This window comes from Ciona robusta, chromosome 7 (assembly GCF_009617815.1).
Source record: "Ciona robusta chromosome 7, ASM961781v2".
In the NCBI taxonomy this organism is placed as follows: Eukaryota; Metazoa; Chordata; class Ascidiacea; order Phlebobranchia; family Cionidae; genus Ciona; species Ciona robusta.
Genome location: NC_143241.1, coordinates 5221538 through 5239882, shown reverse-complemented (window position 1 = coordinate 5239882; position 18345 = coordinate 5221538). Strand labels below are relative to the sequence as shown.

Sequence of the window (18345 nt, the reverse complement as noted above, 5' to 3'; positions counted from 1 at the left end):
TAATAGGTTAAAACGAAATACGTAAAATGTATGATGAAGCAGAAACAGATGAATGGACCCCACCAACTGAAGCCGAAATGAAGATACTACAGTCACGACAAGAGAGAAGTGATGAAATTAGTAGAAGATTGGGAAATTACATGTTACAAGGTAATATGTCTATGTTATGCATGTTGTATTTTTTATAAAAAACTTATTTGCTGTTTTATAATTTTGTTGTTGTCAAAAACTTTTCCACAGTTTTAACCATTTGTTTTACTTTTAAATGTTTTAATTTATAACACTTTTGTTGATTTTCCATTTTTTTAAACAAGGTTTTATCTGGGCTAATTGCTAATCAAATAAGCACACAATATGTGCCTTATTAAAAAAAAGTCAATGACCATAAACCTAAATGAAATTAAAAACCGCTATAACAAAAATATATATACAAATCACATTTAAGTAAAAGTACAAAATTTCAGTTTAAATTCTCACAGCAATTTCATGTAGGATATAGAATGCTAGACGCGCTATGTGAGGTCTGTGGAACGATTATGATGCAACCGCGCAATGGAGAAGATTTCTGTGTTGCTTGTACAGAGATGGAATCGGAAATATCGAAAGATGATCATGCCATAAGTGAAGAAGCTGCACTATCCACTAAAAAAGAGCAGGAAGAAAGAAAAAAGGCAAATGCTTCTGGGGAAGGTAAGTGATTGAAAAGAGAATTTTAGTGTCAGTGGTTTAAATTTGTTAATAGGCAAGGCAATACGTAACAAAAGTCGTATATATACAAATGTCGCAAAGATTATTATGTGTATGTGGATGTACATAGACATAGGCGCCAAGCTTTAAAATATGCAGGGGTAGCTAGTGCAGTATTTTGATACAGATCAAACTTATTAGTTGTAACTTGTAATGCTTACAAATTAATCTCCGCCATGGCGCCACTTTAGGTTTGATGTCTTTATGTGTAGTTATTTTAGGGTATGTTACAATACTGTTATGCATATGTTAAAATATACGCATGTGTTTTAAAAAAAATTCGAGACTGCCATAAACTGGAACAGAAATTTAAGACAAAAAATATAGTCCGGATCTCTGTTTTTCTGCATTGAGTAATACTTTCAAGTATTGTAAATAAAACTGGGGGAAAAAAGACAGTCATTTGTACTGTTATGTTATTTAAGTATTTTTCCTAGGACGCATCACTTCTGCTTTTTCAAAGGCAATAGACAATTCAATAAAAGATGCTGTAAGATCAACTGCTTCAAATCGTAGCTTTCCCCAATCAAGTTCTGGTCCATCAAGTGTACCTCATGCTATGGAACATCCTAAGGGAGAAATTGTTGAGGACAGTTTAGCACCTGTGAAGCAGACCATGGAGACATTTAATAAACCAAATGAAGATTCAAGCTTCCAGAATCTCCAGTCTGATATAAGAGTCCCTGTCCCCTGCACACATTTGAATGCTACTATTCATGAACTGCTAAAAAAGATAGCTGAATACACTGAAGCGTTAAAAGTTACTGACAACATAGAAACCACTGGGAAACTGGCAGACGTGATTAAATCATGTTCAGATAGCGTCTATGCTGTAAAGAGAATTTTGTAATGGAAAAATACGGTGTCATCTTTCGTATCTTGCGAAATTATTGTGCTAGGCTTTCCAATTTGCATGCAATTGCGTTTGAAATGAAACAGTCAGTTCTATGTTTTATTAATAAAATTCACAGTGATTTGGGTACAAAGCTTCATAGCCCACATGTAAATATGATTGTGTTCAAAACCAAAGCATCCAAAAACATGAAAATTATTTTAAAAGGAATGACGCATGCTGCAACACCTATGAGCAAATCTGTTCTTCTTTTCAGCTTCCATCTCGCTTAAACTGGATTGTCAGGTCATTTTAGATGTTATAATATTGAGGTTTGTCAAGCTATGTTTCGCATTGAGGTAAGAACTGTATTCCTATATGTTTGTTCCAGTTTGTTCATGTAATCAAACCACTCGGACACAACAAATCCTTCTATTGGGTTTTCCTGAAACAAAAGGATTCTATTAAAAATTTAAAGTCCTGGTCTTAAATGATGGCTTCAAATAAAAGTTTAAAATAACACAATTTTTTATCTATAAGAAAATGATAGTGGAAATCATATTATTGTTGAAATACCAAACAGAGGATTTAACAGCAAAATGACAGTTGCAAAAATTGCCATTGATAAAAAAAGTGTGGAAAAAAGCTGGCTGTTGGAACTCAACATTTAATGAACTCGCATTGATGCCATTACCTTAAGAAATACTTGAAGATCTTGTGTTTGACGGTGACTTAAAATTTCATGTTGAAGATGTTTCAATATGCTGACACAGATGTAAACCTTTGATTTGGATTAATACATATTTATGTTATACTGCATGTTTGACATAATTAACTATTATCTGTCACTTCAATTTTTCATTTTCAGTAACAAAGTTCGAAATTATACAAACTAAAATATTGCAAAAATCCAAGTCATTTTAGTAAAGCTTTGCACAATTTACAGAAGGAAACTGTACACAAAGTTGCCGGTTGGATACACAAAAAAGAGAAGGTAGCGGATACTAGTCAAAATATGAACAGGCTAGGCCGCTAGGGATTTCTATTGTACAGGGGAATAAAATTTCCAAAGCAAGGTATAATCTTGAATTAAGGCAAGAGTTTACCTATTACAAAAACATCCAGGAAACGATTGGTTGCCGTGTAATAAGATAAGTAGCTACTGTACAGGTGTTTGCAAGCCAAAGTCTATATGCACAGTGTAAATAATTACCAAGCAATAATAATTTATATGTGATGTTTTAACGTGTATAGCACAACCAATTAAGCACCAGATTTGTGAACCAGAAAACTCATGTTAAAACAACTGTTGTTGCCCACTGTGCGGGGATAAGTAAGTTAAATACATTCATTTAATATATAAAAGTATGATGCCTGCTGACTAGTTATATAACAAACCCAGTGGTTACTAATTGGTTGTCCAAATTATCAGCCATGCATAAAAGAAAAATATTAAAAAATAATAATTACCCATAAAGTAACATTCATGGTAACTCGAAAGCTGGCACGAGGTGTAGGAAACAGAACACCTGTGTTATAACGACTGATGTTTTGCGGCTACACGAGGTTAAAGTAAGTTACATTCTTTCATTCAGTCCTGAAATTATCAGCCCTACAAAATAAAAATAAAAAATTCACACTTTATCCTTACATGGCCGCAAAACGTCAGTCGTTATAACACAGGTGCGTTGTTTCAGACACCTCGTGCCAGCTTACGAGTTATCAAGTATGTTACATTGTGGGTGTTTTTTTTCATGTGTGGCTGATAATTTAGACAACTCATTAGTGACCACTGGGTTGGAGAAATTGTCGTTAAGTGTCTTGCCCAAGGACACCTATGCCCTAATGGTAGCAGCGACTAGCCCTGAACCCATTACCTATTGGTTAGAGGCAGGCACTTGCCACAACGTCGGACATAATTACACTATAAGGCCATAATATTGTTGATGTATCAACATACCTGATAATCACATCCCATTGTTATAACGGTAACAATATAGTGAGTGACTTGTGTCCATGTCAGATAGTTCCAGAAACACTGGGTTAACCAATGCTGGGTAATCTGTGATGGGGTGTACCCACTCATGCGGAATGCTGAGTAAATTAAAGGGTGTTCAGCCTGGAATAATACAAATTTGTTTTGGTTTCAAGGTATGGGATATAAAGGATTACAAAAAGTTGTTGGGAGTTTGTTACAGATGTTAAAAACTGGAAGACAAGATAATGTATTTAAAAATGAGAGAATTCCGAATCGGACAGAATGTAACTTTGTGGATGAATATTTTTGGGGATTTTTATTTGTTTTTTTTTGTGTTTGAAGACACCTACCTTTACAATGGAAAAAGTAGCAAGCCTCGAACTCAAAACCTCTGGCCTAGAGGCACATGCATTAACCACTGTGTTGGACAACTATAGTAGGCTTTTCCAGTTAACCCACTGAAATATATATAAACCACAAACCTGCAGAATAAGTTCAACATGATGTCCTGTGCATGAAAATACTGGAGGAATACCACTCGCTCGAACACCTTCTGATAGATGAATCTGAATATAAAACATCGATTAACTGAACGAATGTAGCTTATTTATCCTCATGTGGGGGAAATAACATTTGTTATTCACAGGTGTTTTGATTCATACACTTCGTGCCCACATACAAGTTACTCCTTTAGAAATTTGTGAGTGATTATTTTTGAAATTTTGTTTTATTTTTGTAATATATGCCTGACAATTTAGTATACCCATAAAGAACCATTAGGTTTAAAAACATGCCGTTATTTGTCTTGCCCAAGGACAGTTACCACAATTGTAAATTTACAGTTTGTGTAATTTTTTAATTTTTAGTTTGGTGATTCAACTTACACTTGCATGCAATCTTGCTGGCCACAAGTAACCAGAGCAAAGTAATTCAGATAACTTCATCAGTATGGAGAGACTTCGGTCCTTACTTCCAGACACCATTAGAAAGATGCTGCTTACGAACCAGTCATAACATGGGTATGGACCAGATGTAAGTTCTGGTTGGATGAAAAAAAAAGTTTAAATAATAATGTTTTCCCTGAAGCAACTGAAGTAAAAATATTTTAATAATGAATGTACTTGCTTTATCTTTACGTGGTCGGAAAATGACACTTGTTGTTTTTTCCAAACATGGGCTGGCCAGCTTACGAGTTACCACGTATGTAACACAGGGAAATTGTTTTTTAAACATATTGTATGCCGAACAATTCAGACACACTAGTGACTACTGTGGGTTGGAACAATAGACTTCCACAATGGTAGCAGTGTCAAGTCTCAAACCCAAAACCTCTGAGTTAAAAGCGGGCGCAATAACTACTGTACTACGGCACCATTTACCCTTGACATAAGTAGTGATTTTTTAGCAAATTTTGTAAAAAAAAACTATCACAGAATTGAGAACTCCCCAATAAGCAGCCGGTTTAACAAATTATTTTCCTTACTTAAAACAGAAGAATAACTTTGTTGCTGAGCAAGAAACTGTGAGCATGTCCTTAGCACTGTGACAAGATTTGCTGCAGCAGTTTCAGGGTTGGCTTTCAATGCATTAATCTGCTTGCCATATCTGATTGCCAGCTTTACACCAATGTTTTGTAAATTGTTGTTCGAGGCAGAACCAGAGTCTCTAAACTGACCTGTGGCAAGAATTTTGTTGAATAGTGCATGTGAGGAAAAGTTGTTTTTTTACTTTATAGGAACTGCCTGTTTTTTAATCCAAAACAATCAAATGGGATATGAATGTATTTTACTCCATTGGTGATTATTTTGGTGTGATTTTTAAACGAATGACTGAGAATTCAGACAACTTTAAAGAACTAGTAGTTTGAAGAAGTTGTCACAAGTGTTTTGTCCGCACACACCCGCAAATATAACAGCTTTGATTCTGTAACTTATAGGCTAGGCTAGAGGCAGATGTGATAACCAATGGGCCACATACTATACTTTTACTTTTAACATGCAGTTCTGAATCTTTGTTTTTACTACATGAAGGTAGTTCTAATATATTTTCAAACCTCTTGTTGGAGTTTTCTTAAATACTCTCTCCTCTGGCATTCTCTCTAGTGCTTGGATGGTTTTTTCAATCGTCTCTATCAACACTCCCCCTCTTACAGTGGATGCTGCGGTCTTCATCACTTTGCAGAACGTGGATCGTAACTGCTCCAACCATTGTCGATTTTTCTCGGATGATTTGGAAGAGGCAAGGAAGCGACTCAATGCACTTTCTGTTGGAATAAAGGGTTTAGGTTTAATACATGGCATTTTTATGCAGATACAATACACCCTTCCACGCTCAATGATATACCAACCAAAAATAAAAGTCTGTGTATTGATAGAAATGCTCAAATGTGATCTAAAGGTACCCAACAGAGTTTCTTATGAAACAGCTTCTGGTACCTTTAGGTCACATTTGAGTATCTCTATTTATACACAAAAAAATACACATACACAAAAAATTCAAATCGTGACCACTTCACACTAACTAATACCAAGCAAAACAAAACCCAAAATTCACCTTTTTTCATTGAAGTTTGTGATGCTATAGTTGGTGTGTACTCTTTTGGGATTGGAAAGTGATAAAATAAAGGCCACACATAATGACGCTGTCTTCTCTGTTGCGAGTTATCATCAAGAGAACGACTTGGTAAAAGTCTTTCACCTTCCCCACCTATCATATGAGTCTTTACAAGCAAATAGTTGCGTTCAATGGAAAGACGGTCAATTATTATTTCCCTGAAATAAAATAAAGAGTGGAAAACTACACCTATATTAGGGTTAAAAATTTTCCTTGCAAACAGTATTTTTTTTTTTTTTAAGGTGCAAAAGAAGCGTTGATAGAAGTTAAAAATATAACCATTTTTGCTTCATATTTTATTCTATATGAGTAAGGTCCTTGTCGGGTCTAACAACAAAGCCTTTGAGCTGTGACTTTGTGGGTTATAATCTGGACAACCATTAGGGATCACTGGGTTGGAGCAATTGGTGGTAAGTGCCCAAGAACACATACAGCTCACAGCTATCAGTATGAAGTATTGAACTCCGTATCTTTTACTTATGAGACAAGGGCAAACTACTAAGTCACAGCATCGAACATATTTAATATCATATACAAACATAGAAAAAATTCAAGGTTAAAATTTTTATTTACAACAAAGTATGATTTTGTTTTTGAAACATTGTCTATATTTGCATTTACCCTTCAATGGTTCTGTTGTTCTTTTGCAGCTCCAACAGCGTGTGTTGTATGTTGTACTGAGTTTCAAGCAGTAACCAACTGTCCAAGTGACAGGCTAGAACAGCTAGCAACCTATAAGAAAATAGAATCAAGAATTTGAAGGGCTAAATTTGAACATATTATACCTTAATCCAAATACATGGGATTGTTCATAGTTGAATAAGGCGTGAATTTTTGCTTCTGAATTGATCATTACCAACCTGTCAATCAAATTCTGAAAAGAAAATATCATAATTTAGGCACCTTCCAGCATAGGTTACAGAACAAACATTGATACTAAAAACATACAGCTGTTTTTAAGCACTATAAATAAATTGTTCAAAAAAGCACACAAGTTCGATTTATTTACCCTCGCATGGGGGGAGGGGGCAACAAAAGTTGTTATAGCAAAGGTGTTCTGTTTCATACACCTCATGCATGCTTACAAGTTACCATGTATATAACTTTGCGGGTAATTATTTTGGGAGGGATTTTTAATTTCTGACAATTTGAACAACCCATCAGTGACCACTGGGCTGTTTACTTACAATTGGTGATTCTGGCATTTCCCGGAAAGTATACGAAGTTTTGTTGGGTAGTTGTTGTTGGTAGAATAGCTCATGTACAGCAGGGTAGGAACTTAAAACATTCACCAACCCCATGAAGGACTGTAATTGAATGAATTAATTTAAATGTATTGTAACTTGATTTACCTTTGCGCGACTAGAAAAAGGACAATCGTTATAACATGGGTGTTCTTTTTCATACACCTCGTGCCAGCTTACAATTTACCATGAATGTAACTTTGTTGGTGATTGTATTTTTGGATTTATTAAGGGGGAAATTTATTTATACAGAGCTTATAAAGAATTTTGAAAGAAAGAATAAATGTAACTTGTTTATCCTTGTATGGTGCGGCAACGATAGTCGTTATATTATATTCCTTTACCTTATGCACAGATCTATCAATAGGATGCAGAGGAAAAGGACGAGGAGCTGTCATCCTTATTTCATCTGTTGCATGCTCCAGATGACTCCACAGCTCGTGGATGATTGCACGTAAGAAACCAGCTTTGTATAACGCTGTATGGCAGAAACTTTTTAATGGTAAAACTTAAAATATAGCTAAAAATCAACATGGATTTATAATAAAAATGAGTTTTTGTTAGCACACCGGCCTCTAACCCAGAGGTAATAGATTCAAGGCTCATCACTGCTACCATTGTGGACGTATGTGGCCTTTGGCAAGACACTTTAATTGCTCCAACCCAGTAGTCACCAATTTGTCAGCTATACAATATTGTTGTCAGCCATACAATATAAAAAAATCAATTAGAAAGGTAAATCGTGGTAACTCGTAAGCTGGCACAAAGTGTATGAAACAAAACATTCGTGTTTTATCAACTGTCGTTTTCCAGCTACGCGCGGATACAGCAAGTTATATTGATTCAATTTAAATACAGTACAAAAGTAACCTGAAGTGCCAGCAGCAGTAGCAGCAACTTGTGTGACCATAACACCATACCCAAACTTTTCACATTTGCTCACTTGCAGCTTCTTTGTATAACGTGAATGCATGTACGCCACACATTCATTTATTGCACCAGTTTGCTGGAGTAGCAAAAGACCCTGAAAAAAATTTAGTATAAGTCCAACAGCATTAGTGTAATTTAATAGTGCAAAAAAAAGATTTCTTCTAGTACATTATTTACATTGGTTTCGTTGGGTTAAATGGAAGAAACAAAGTTATTCTGTCAATGTCGGAATAGCATACAAAAAAAAGGCGGGAGGTACCGGCATCATAACTAATTTATGGAAAAAACAGCAATACAAAACTCATTCTAAAAAGAGCAACTGTTAAACTCTACAAACAACATAATAAAAGAATTTTTGCAACTTGTTCATCCTCGGAAGGCCGGAAAACGACATTCTTTTACCACAGGTGTTCTGTTTCATACACCTCTTGTCAGCTTACAAGTTACCACGTATTTAACTTTTTAGGTAATTATAAATTTGTTTATAATGCATGGCTGACAATTTAGACAACCCATAATGTAATAACATGATTGTCGTATTGTACAAAATTTTAAAAAATGCTCTGCAGTCAGTAGTCCCACCTTTGGAGTAGCAGCAAAGTTAAGAAGGTTATCAAGTAATGTTTCTTCCCAAAGTACGAGGTTTCTAGAGCTTGATTGGGTGGGTGAACTTTGTTCGTCAATATTTTCATTCGAGTCGTCAAATTTGAGTGGCACAGCATGGCTGTCACCCCATTTTTCATGAGCCTGAAAATAGTTTGTTACAAATTCTGTAGATCAAGTGTTGAATGAATGAAACTTACTTTATCCTTAAATTACTAATGTCAGTCGATATAAAACGGATGTTCTGTTTCACACACTAGATGCTCACTTAGGAGTTATATAAATTTGTAGGTATATACATTTTTTTCTTTTTTTTAGAATATGTGCCTGACAATTTAGTGAATCTATAAGGGATCACTGAGTTAAAGTAATTGCTCTCATGTGTCTTGGCCAAAGACACATACACCAACAATGGCAACTTCAAACCATAACAAAACAATAATAAAATTTTTTAAAACATTTTATGCTCAAAACACTTAATTTCCACCTGTTTCCAAGCGGCAGCAATTCCTTGATGCAAATTGTACTCCAGCAGCAACAGTAAGCCTTCACATACATTATACATTTGCCGACACACAAATACGAATGCCCCAACAACAGAGTAGCTTGGTATATTACCAGCTGATTGCAGGGTGCTCGAGGGAAGTTTGGAATTCAGTGACTTTTGAGCAAACTCAGCAATAACATGAGCAGCGGCTGATCTAGATTAAAAAAAAATAAGAAATAAAAATAAATAAAAATGCAAAAGTTTCAAAATACATGATTGTAACTATGAATGTAAATACCCTTTATTCTTTCATGGCCGGTAAACGACAGTCGTTAAACATGAGTGTTCTGTTTCATTCACCTCATCCCAACTTACAAGTTACTACGACGCCTGATTGTCAGAACTAAAACTATTTGTTTATTTTCTATTTGCATCTTATTTTTTTAAACATCAAATTTATTTTTATTTTTTATTTGCATCTTAGTTTCTACATATCAAACTACATTTTTTTTTATTATTTTATTTCTATTTGCAATAACATAAGCTGTAGCTATTTAGCAGTTATATTTGTTGTTCTTTAAATTAAAAAAAAAAAGTTTTTAAAATACTACAGTGGTAATATAATAATATTAACTTTATTTGTCTCTTCAATTACAGTAGCGAAGATTTAGAAATATTTTCAAACACGCTTACAGTTAAAAACAAATTACCATTTAATTGAAAGAAAATAAATGTGGTTGCTACACCTAGCTTACAAACGAGCCATAGTGCAGCCTATATTGCTACTTACTTCTTTTCTGAGCCACTTCCATGAAGTAAAAGTTTTCTTCCAGCACATGTTGATGTCAGACAAGCAAGTATCTCAGCAATATGGAGCATACAGCTCTCACTGTATCTTTTACTTGATGGTTCTATGGGAAAAAAAGGGAACAAATTTATGTGTAACGGGCACGGCAGAGAATATGCTTCAGTTGCTTAATGGTTTCGTGCGCCTCATGCCCACTGTCCAGTTATAAGTTAAGTATATTAGTGAAAAAAAATTGTCAGAAAAAAGTTTTTTTAATATTTGTAATATGATGAAGAACTCATCGGTAAAAACTAGTGTAATTAAATGAAGGAATGTAACTTGATTTATTCTCGCATGGCCCGAAAACGACGGTCGTTATAATACAGGTGTTCATACACCTCGTGCCAGCTTAGGAGTTACCGTGTATGTAACTTTGTGGGTGATTACACACATATATATTTCTTTATACATGGCTGATAATTTTGACAAACCATTAGTGACAACTAGGTTAAAGCAATTGTGTGGTCCTATTAGTGCAAAACTAATAACTTTACATAGCTATAATTATCTTACCAAGCCATGTCCTGATAGGAATAAGAAGAACAGAAATAACTTCATCTCCAACACATTGTTCAACGAATGCATTAGATAAACATAAGTTGCAAATCGCCTGAAATATACATGGCTTAGAAATCAGTTAGTAATTTTTATTTTAATATGTACATACCTTGCACACCAATGATGCTGGTTCATAAGCCTTATGGCCGTGCTTTGGTTTTGATTTTGCCAGCCCAATAAGCTAAAACACAAATATGAAATGATATAGCAATGGATTTAAAAAGTAAAACCATTACCAATAGTTGGTTTAAAAATGTTGTAAAAATACACGCATGTGAGAAATTTACTTCTGGGCATTTTTGTTTTAAAACAAAGTCTGAAAGAGATCTTCTGGCAGTTGTTTATTTTTTGATCTTAAAGAGCAAGTTTTTTCTGCCATACAGCGAGAAATCATCGTGTTTGGCATTAAGTGTCTTGCTTTGAACATATTTTAATAAATTACAATTTTGTAACACCTATACAAACACAGATATTTTTAAATACCCTTAAAAGTCGCATTTTAATAAAAAATTGTGTGTATTAATCAAAAATTTCATTTTTAATCATAAATCGCAGTTTTTAATCAAAAATTGTGTTTTAAAAAATTACATATTTAAGGTTGAAAAAAAATAAGATACCTGAATCCAAGATATAAGAAGATGTTGGACTGATATTGGATGCGGGAAGATATCAATGCTGACTGGGAAGAGCTCTCTTCCTCCTGTATAGAAGAGGAGGCGAGATACGAAGCACAACGAGTGAACAAATCGAGCGTATCGGATTTCATTTGGTGTGTATGTGGTTCTAGAGCAAGAAAAAAATGAATAAATAAATATACGTCAATTATTTATCCTTGCATGGCAAGGAAATGATAGTCGTTATAATATGGGTTTTCTGTTTCATACACCTCATGCCCGCAAGTTACCACATATGTAACTTTGTGAGTGATATTTTTTATTATAAGACAACCAATTTAAAGATACTTTGGTTAAAGAAAAATTTCAATAACAGTAGCAGCAACAAGCTTTGAACCGGTAATCTCTGGATTAGAAGCAGTCGTGTGCTAACCACTTTATTTTTTGCTATTCTAGGACTTAAGATTTATACCAGATTTGTCCCATAACTTTCTTTGCTATAGCGTCAGACATGATGTTAAAAATTATTTCAAATTACCTTCTTCCATCCTGGGGTGTATGGTGGGGGTGAGACTTTGGTTTAGAAAGACTGTCTCGGCAGAAAGTTAAACATTGCAACACAGCATCCTGAAGAATTGGCCTGCACAAAGTCAGAATTCTCTTAGTCGTAATATAAGAAGGCCCGGTGATTTTATATGCATTCTCTTTGGACATTTTACAACAAAAACCGTATGTTTAGTATTTGTTACTTTTTATTAGAGTCAAAATTGGCGTAATGGGCCAACTCTGGCCTATATTTCAGTCCATAGGGCCGCACCCGTACAGAAAAGAATTTTAGATTTCTAACCAAAAAATTCTCACTCACTGGTATTTTCCTTCTAATGAGTTAATAAGTGTGGCTCTGCTGTAATTCCCATGAAGCCATTTCCTAAACCAGTTCGCCCGTATGTCAATCAAAGAAAGAAAGTGCAGAGCTGTCAGTTTGTCACTGTTGTTGCTGTTTTTGCCTAAAATATTTGAATTTATAATTGGTTTTAACCTGTAGGCCGTAGTGTCATAAACTTGACCAGGCAATATATATATATTTAGTGTTAGATGAATAGCTGTAACAAAGGCACCATGTATAGGATGTCAAATTACCTCTGTCACTGTTGTTGCTGTTTTTGCCTAAAATATTTGAATTTATAATTGGTTTTAACCTGTAGGCCGTAGTGTCATAAACTTGACCAGGCAATATATATATATTTAGTGTTAGATGAATAGCTGCAACAAAGGCACCATGTATAGGACGTTAAATTACCTCTGTGGTTATTTTATTCCATACCATTTTTGTCTCTACGGTAACTATTTATCAAAAAACTGTTTGGATAACCCTGACTCTTACAATAGTTCAGTCAAAAACAGGATCAAAAAATATTAAAAACATCTGATTTAAAAAAAGAACTATAATTTTGCTACAGTGTAAAAAATACATAAAAATTGGTGCAAAAAGTGAATTGAATGTTTCAATGGCTAAAACAAAACCACTGCAGAGCAATAAATAAAGAAATTCAGATCCGAAACGAAGTGTTTATTTTAGTACAGTATAAAAAGTGATTGAAATTTTGGTGCAGCTCACCCAGTTTAAGTTGCAGACAGAGCAAAGATAAACTGCTGTCAACAATGACTTCAAGAAAACTTTCTGGATATCGAACCCATATAGAAGGGACTTCACATTGAAACTCATTCAGGAGACGTATTCTGAAATAACAAGCGTAAAGTTAAAGACAGGAAAATTATATTTTATATGTTTGTAGGTCAGAAGAAAACAAGCTAAAGCCCCAAATCTGGTCTAATAATTTCTTCGTTCAATCCTCCAAAATGTTTACTGATATTTAAAGTTTTTTTTTTATTGGCGCAAATCAAAAATTTCGCTTCATACTGCAGCACAAGTGACTTTCAAATAGTAATTTTGGAAGGGCAGATTAAAGATTTAGGGGAAATTATATGACAGACCGACATTATTTAAATATAATAAAATTAAGTCACCTTTTTATTAGCAGTACTACTTCAGATTTGGTGATGTCAAGAGGTTCATAAATACTAGGAAGACTTTGAGATGAAGATTTGAACCATCTTATCAGATGTTCAGCCAAGCATGTGTATGTCTCGCGCATTATTTGGTAGTTGGAAACTACAATTGAGAATCATAGTAGAAAAAATTAATTTAACTGAAAAACAAGATTTTTATCACATATCTTTAAAAAAATTAATCCCAAAACAGAAAAAATATCTTCAAAAACACTAAATTTAATATAAAACTATGTTTAAATTACTACTGGCAAGGTATACAAGAGTTCCTAAAAAACATTTTTAAAGGCATGCTCAGAAACTCATAATAAGACTTACCTGCAAACATTTTTTTGCACCAAAACTTAAAGAGACATTTTCGTATAAAACTATATACAAAAAACATGCCCAGAAACTCATAATAAGACTTACCGGCAAACATTTTTGCATGAAAACTTAGTGTAGTGTGTGATAGGAATGGATCAGGATCAGCTAACGCATCCATTAATGAGACACGAAGTTGTGACCAACTTTCACTGGCCATCACATCAGAAGGGGGGACATGGCATAACCTTGTCAATGCGTCTCGACGAATATCTATAGGTTTTCTGCAGTCCATCTCATCAGCAATGCAGTGGAATTGCTCCTGTTATAAAAATAAGAGTATTTATTGCAAAATGAATAAATGTACTGCAGCAGTTTTAAAGAAAACTAAAGCACGACAAAAAATGGAAAATAATAAATTTCTGACACAAAAAATTTCTGTACTAGACTACAAAACCATCAAACAGTTTAGGGGTAATGGGCCAACTCTAGGTTTAAATCTCAAGTTGGGGTCATGTTGTGGGACTTTACTCACATAAAACAGAATGGTATCAAACTGTCAAAAATCTGCTATAGAATATGATAATTATAATAATATATAAAAATAACCTTATTTGTCTCTTCAATTACAGTAGCGAAGATTTAGAAATATTTTAAATAAAAAAACAGGATATGGCGACAAAACAACAGTTGTTAAGACACACTTACAGCTAAAAAAAGTTTACATTTACCTGGAGGAAAATAAGTGTGGTCGCTGTGACAGAACACCTTCTTAGAGAATTTAAAAATATTACCTGGCTCATGAAAAACATCCCTTGATTAAAAGAAGACCCACACGTGGATGCTCCTTCACTGAAGACAGACCTCATCCTCTTGCTTAATTGGCTCTCCACCTCTTCATCACTTCCCATGCTGTTGTGCTCCTCATCCAAGCTCCTCAGGAGCGTGTTGGCAGCGGAAGATGTGGAAGAGCAAATCTTCTGCGTCAAATCTGAGAAACTAAAAAAGAAAAAATTAAACTGTAGTTTGTATGCCTAATTTGAACATATGGGGTGCAGTTTAGGAAAGTGGTTAGCACTGTCTTTTGCAGAAGAGACAGGTTCAAGGCCAGCCGCTGCTAGTATTGTGGGCATGTGTGTCCTTGGGCAACGCAATTTACCCACAAAGTTACATGGGTGGCAACTCTTAAGCGAGCACAAGTTGTATAAACAAAACACACATGTGGCATTTTTATAGCAGATGTTGTAGCCTTGCCTGGCACGGATGCGCATGTTACATTTATTTATTCAAAGTAAAATATCCGTAACTCAGAAAATTAAACACATTGTAACCTTATGCCCATTGCAAAGAAAATATTAACTACCTATTTAAAACGCCCAACTTACAGTCTAGATTCAACAGCACTTTCAGCAACAGCTTGAACAAGAGTCTCTTGCCGGGAGACGGAGTTAGGGGCACCAGAGATGCTTCGTTTTTCAATTTCTTCATCCACTAGTGGGCCGATGTAAGTCTCTATATTTTCCCGGATGTATTTTACAAAGTCATGCCTGTTTAAAAACAAAGAACTTAAAAGAGAGATCTACATAATAATAAATGCATTTATGTCACAATTCCCCATATATATATAGATATAGAAAATGTAATAGACCATATATATGCATTTTATCTAAAATAAAACTGGTGAAAACTTCATATAATAACTACATTTATGCGATAATTACCCGAATTTTACTGTATTCGACCAAAATAAAGGCAGAAACTAGTGAAAATTATAAATATACATAAAAAATAAAGGACACAGGCAAGTTTATCTAAACTGCTTCAATATTTTACAACATTTACCCAAACTATACACACTAGATATCATACTTGTGAAAACTCTCATCTGTTTCTTCCAAATGTAGCAAAACATCCTCCGCAACATCCAGTGATCCCGATGCACTTTTCAGTGTCGGCTCAATATTTTTAAGAAGCTGATGCAAGCCAGTTAACACCTCGTCTTCAGCTGAAGCCATTATTTTAGTCACACAAACAGTCTCCTACATTTTTAAAGTTCCCGTACCAGGCAGCGCCATTTTTGGCTTTTTCTAAAAGTTTCGATACAGGAAATTAGATTTTGTATATGCGCTTTGAAAAAATAAAAACTTTAGTACAACGCACGCAAACAATATAAAGTAAAACAACAATAGCGTCATCTTTTCAACAGTTAAACCAGTACTGGGTGTTCAACAATACTTGCAGCACAGTGAGTTCCATTTTTTATATGTTTTATTAAGTTAAACAATGCAAGGAACATGTGATATAATATAGTTGAAATTTGTGTAACAAGTTAAAGTTATTCTTCCTCTGCAGGTGGCTCCAGTTTTTCATTCGGTTCTTCTGAAGCTTTTTCTCTCGCCTCTTCAATCTCTTCTACTTGTCTTCCAGCAGCAGACTTCTTCTCTGCCTCAATGGCTTTGGAGAACTCTGTTTCTGCTCTTTCGATGAGTTCCTTCTCTTCTTCATCCACAGGAGCAGCTGCATCCTCTTCTGCTCTTGATCCTTGCTGGGACTGCGTGCGCTCCTTGAGCCTCATCTCCCTGTGTCGAGCTTCCAAGATCTTCTCACGTTTTGTCTCGCGCTCAAACATGCTGCTCACAAGGTTCTTCTCGTTCTTCTGCATCGTGCAGAGTCCGGAAGACAGCTCAAGAAGAGTTGTGGTTCCTGTGTGCGACCCACAAGCCACAATCCTTCCGTTATCCTGAATCCTTAGACTATGCACTGCCTCATCGCACACCTGGATACTCAATGTTGGATCATTTTGCTTGAATAAGTAATCCCACACATCCAGAGTGCCATCCATTTTAGTGGTAAAGAAGACAGCTGGGCGCACAGGACTCCACTGACCATCAGTGAGGTAAGACATATGGAACTTTGTCCACATAATGCAAGCCTCCCTGATATCCTCTGACCAGATCCTGGCTGTCCAATCTCCAACAGTGAGAAAGTTTTTCGGAAAGAATGGATTCCTCTGCAAGCTGTATACTGGGCCGTAGTGTCCAGGGTAAGCAAACAATCTTTTCCGCTGGTGTCTTTGCTTTCCTGTTGCAAGAAACAATAGATCCTTGCTCAGTGCCTACCATGAACTTAGTTGGCATGGTAGGTTCATACTCAAGAGAAATTCCTCCAAGTGCGTTTTCTATATTTAACTTCCGAGTAGGATCAAGCACCAATTTCTCAGTTGGTTCTCCTAGCTTCCTGATGTCCCACCATAGCACCTGGCCGTCTGTAGAAGATGAGAAACATTCAGTTCCTGTCTTTGATTGCAGCCAAATGGTTTTGTATACTGGGTCACGATGACTTTGTTCAATAGGTGACATTTCAACAGGGTGACTTCCTTTCCTTGTGTCCCAGAATGCGATCTGTCCATTGTAGCATCCACCAACTAAAACATGGGAATCTTTTGGGTTATATTCGAGTGATACAAGAGGGGATACAGGCTTCAATGTAAGCTCAGGCTTGTTTGGATTTTCAATGTCCCAGATGTAAGAGTCAAATGATGTATCAGGTGAAGACCTTTGGAATTCCAGGTTGGAGTAAGCGACAGCTAACTTCTTCCCACCATCCGGATACCAAGATAGTGATGTAGCTGTCCTCTTTATTTCATTGGGATCTCGGAACACATTGATGGTTTTTGCTGATGGTGGTTCTTCGGTTGATTCAATCTCAGTGTTAACAAAGTACTCCTCATAAATGTCAATTGCGTTGTTTTGCTTTATACAGTGCTCCATAACACTCCCAAGCTGCTGTAGGGTGTTGACGTAATGCTCCTCTTTCTCTACTTTCTTTCGGAACCTGATGGTCTGCTCCACCTCTGAAGGATTGATGTCTTTTGGCCATCCTCCTTCCATGTGGTTAATCCCACGACTCTCCGTCTCAAATCGTTCTGTGTTCACCTCATGCTCTGACATTTCCTGCGCACATTGCACGGCCGTGTCGCACGGGTCTCTTTCAATGAACTCGGTCGTTAATGTAGGGTCTGGCACCACGTCGACGTGAAGCTCTGCCGGGCGGTCGGCGAAATTGCATTGCCGACCGAACTCGGAGCGTTTTTTCGTGTAGACGTAAACTATTTCCATGTTTCTGATTCCCCTGGCTACAGTTTTTAAATGTTTATTTTATAGAGAAGTTGCCCAGGCAGAAACTAGTCTTTTCTAAAGCAAAGAACGTTTTAAAATATAGATTTAAAGAATAAGTGCAATTTATTAATACAAAAAATTTTAACACTACTAAATCTACATAAGATACTTTATATGCTAGTTTTTTCATGTACCTTTACTTAGTAAACGTTTCGCGCTTAAAACTTTAACAAAAATTGAACTATAACAGTAAACTGATTGTGTGAATTTAATTAAGCGTATCTCCGTTGATAGGCAGACTCTTTGTTGCCACAAGCGGAATTCTTTGCATAGCAACGGTGTTTTTACACATTGAAATCTAATACTACGCTTCTATCGGGGAGTAGTTCTCGAAAACAACA

General features: G+C 35.6%; 3 protein-coding genes across 4 annotated transcripts; 1 reads left to right on the top strand and 2 right to left on the bottom strand.

Moving 5' to 3' along the window:
* On the top strand, nucleotides 1-1754 carry LOC149734089 (uncharacterized). Its single transcript, XM_089881590.1, has 3 exons — nucleotides 1-150; nucleotides 493-690; nucleotides 1185-1754. Exons 1-3 carry the CDS (start codon nucleotides 27-29, stop codon nucleotides 1595-1597), a joined length of 735 nt encoding a protein of 244 aa, XP_089737716.1. The 5' UTR covers nucleotides 1-26; the 3' UTR covers nucleotides 1598-1754.
* Nucleotides 1671-15915, bottom strand: LOC149734088 (protein broad-minded-like). Of its 2 annotated transcripts, XM_089881513.1 has the most exons (27): nucleotides 15696-15915; nucleotides 15212-15373; nucleotides 14621-14825; nucleotides 13935-14148; nucleotides 13482-13626; nucleotides 13072-13193; nucleotides 12319-12460; nucleotides 11992-12093; nucleotides 11457-11622; nucleotides 10949-11020; nucleotides 10795-10891; nucleotides 10225-10345; nucleotides 9435-9648; nucleotides 8927-9091; nucleotides 8285-8438; nucleotides 7759-7892; nucleotides 7358-7477; nucleotides 6956-7044; nucleotides 6792-6902; nucleotides 6111-6328; nucleotides 5611-5820; nucleotides 5041-5232; nucleotides 4442-4596; nucleotides 4040-4123; nucleotides 3540-3698; nucleotides 2274-2360; nucleotides 1671-2024 (listed from the first exon to the last, which is right to left on the bottom strand). In XM_089881513.1, the coding sequence occupies exons 1-27, from the start codon at nucleotides 15839-15841 to the stop codon at nucleotides 1917-1919; spliced, it is 3894 nt and encodes a 1297-aa protein (XP_089737639.1). In that variant the 5' UTR covers nucleotides 15842-15915; the 3' UTR covers nucleotides 1671-1916. The 2 variants fall into 2 exon arrangements, with proteins under 2 accessions (XP_089737639.1, XP_089737640.1); XM_089881514.1 differs by lacking the exons at nucleotides 1671-2024; nucleotides 2274-2360 and adding an exon at nucleotides 2375-3191.
* Nucleotides 15909-18048, bottom strand: LOC149734087 (dynein intermediate chain 3, ciliary-like). The gene is given in 2 exon segments (XM_089881547.1): nucleotides 15909-16873; nucleotides 16875-18048. Coding segments are annotated over 2 exon segments (1782 nt in total). The 5' UTR covers nucleotides 17945-18048; the 3' UTR covers nucleotides 15909-16161.
* Nucleotides 18049-18345: the final 297 nt, after the last annotated feature.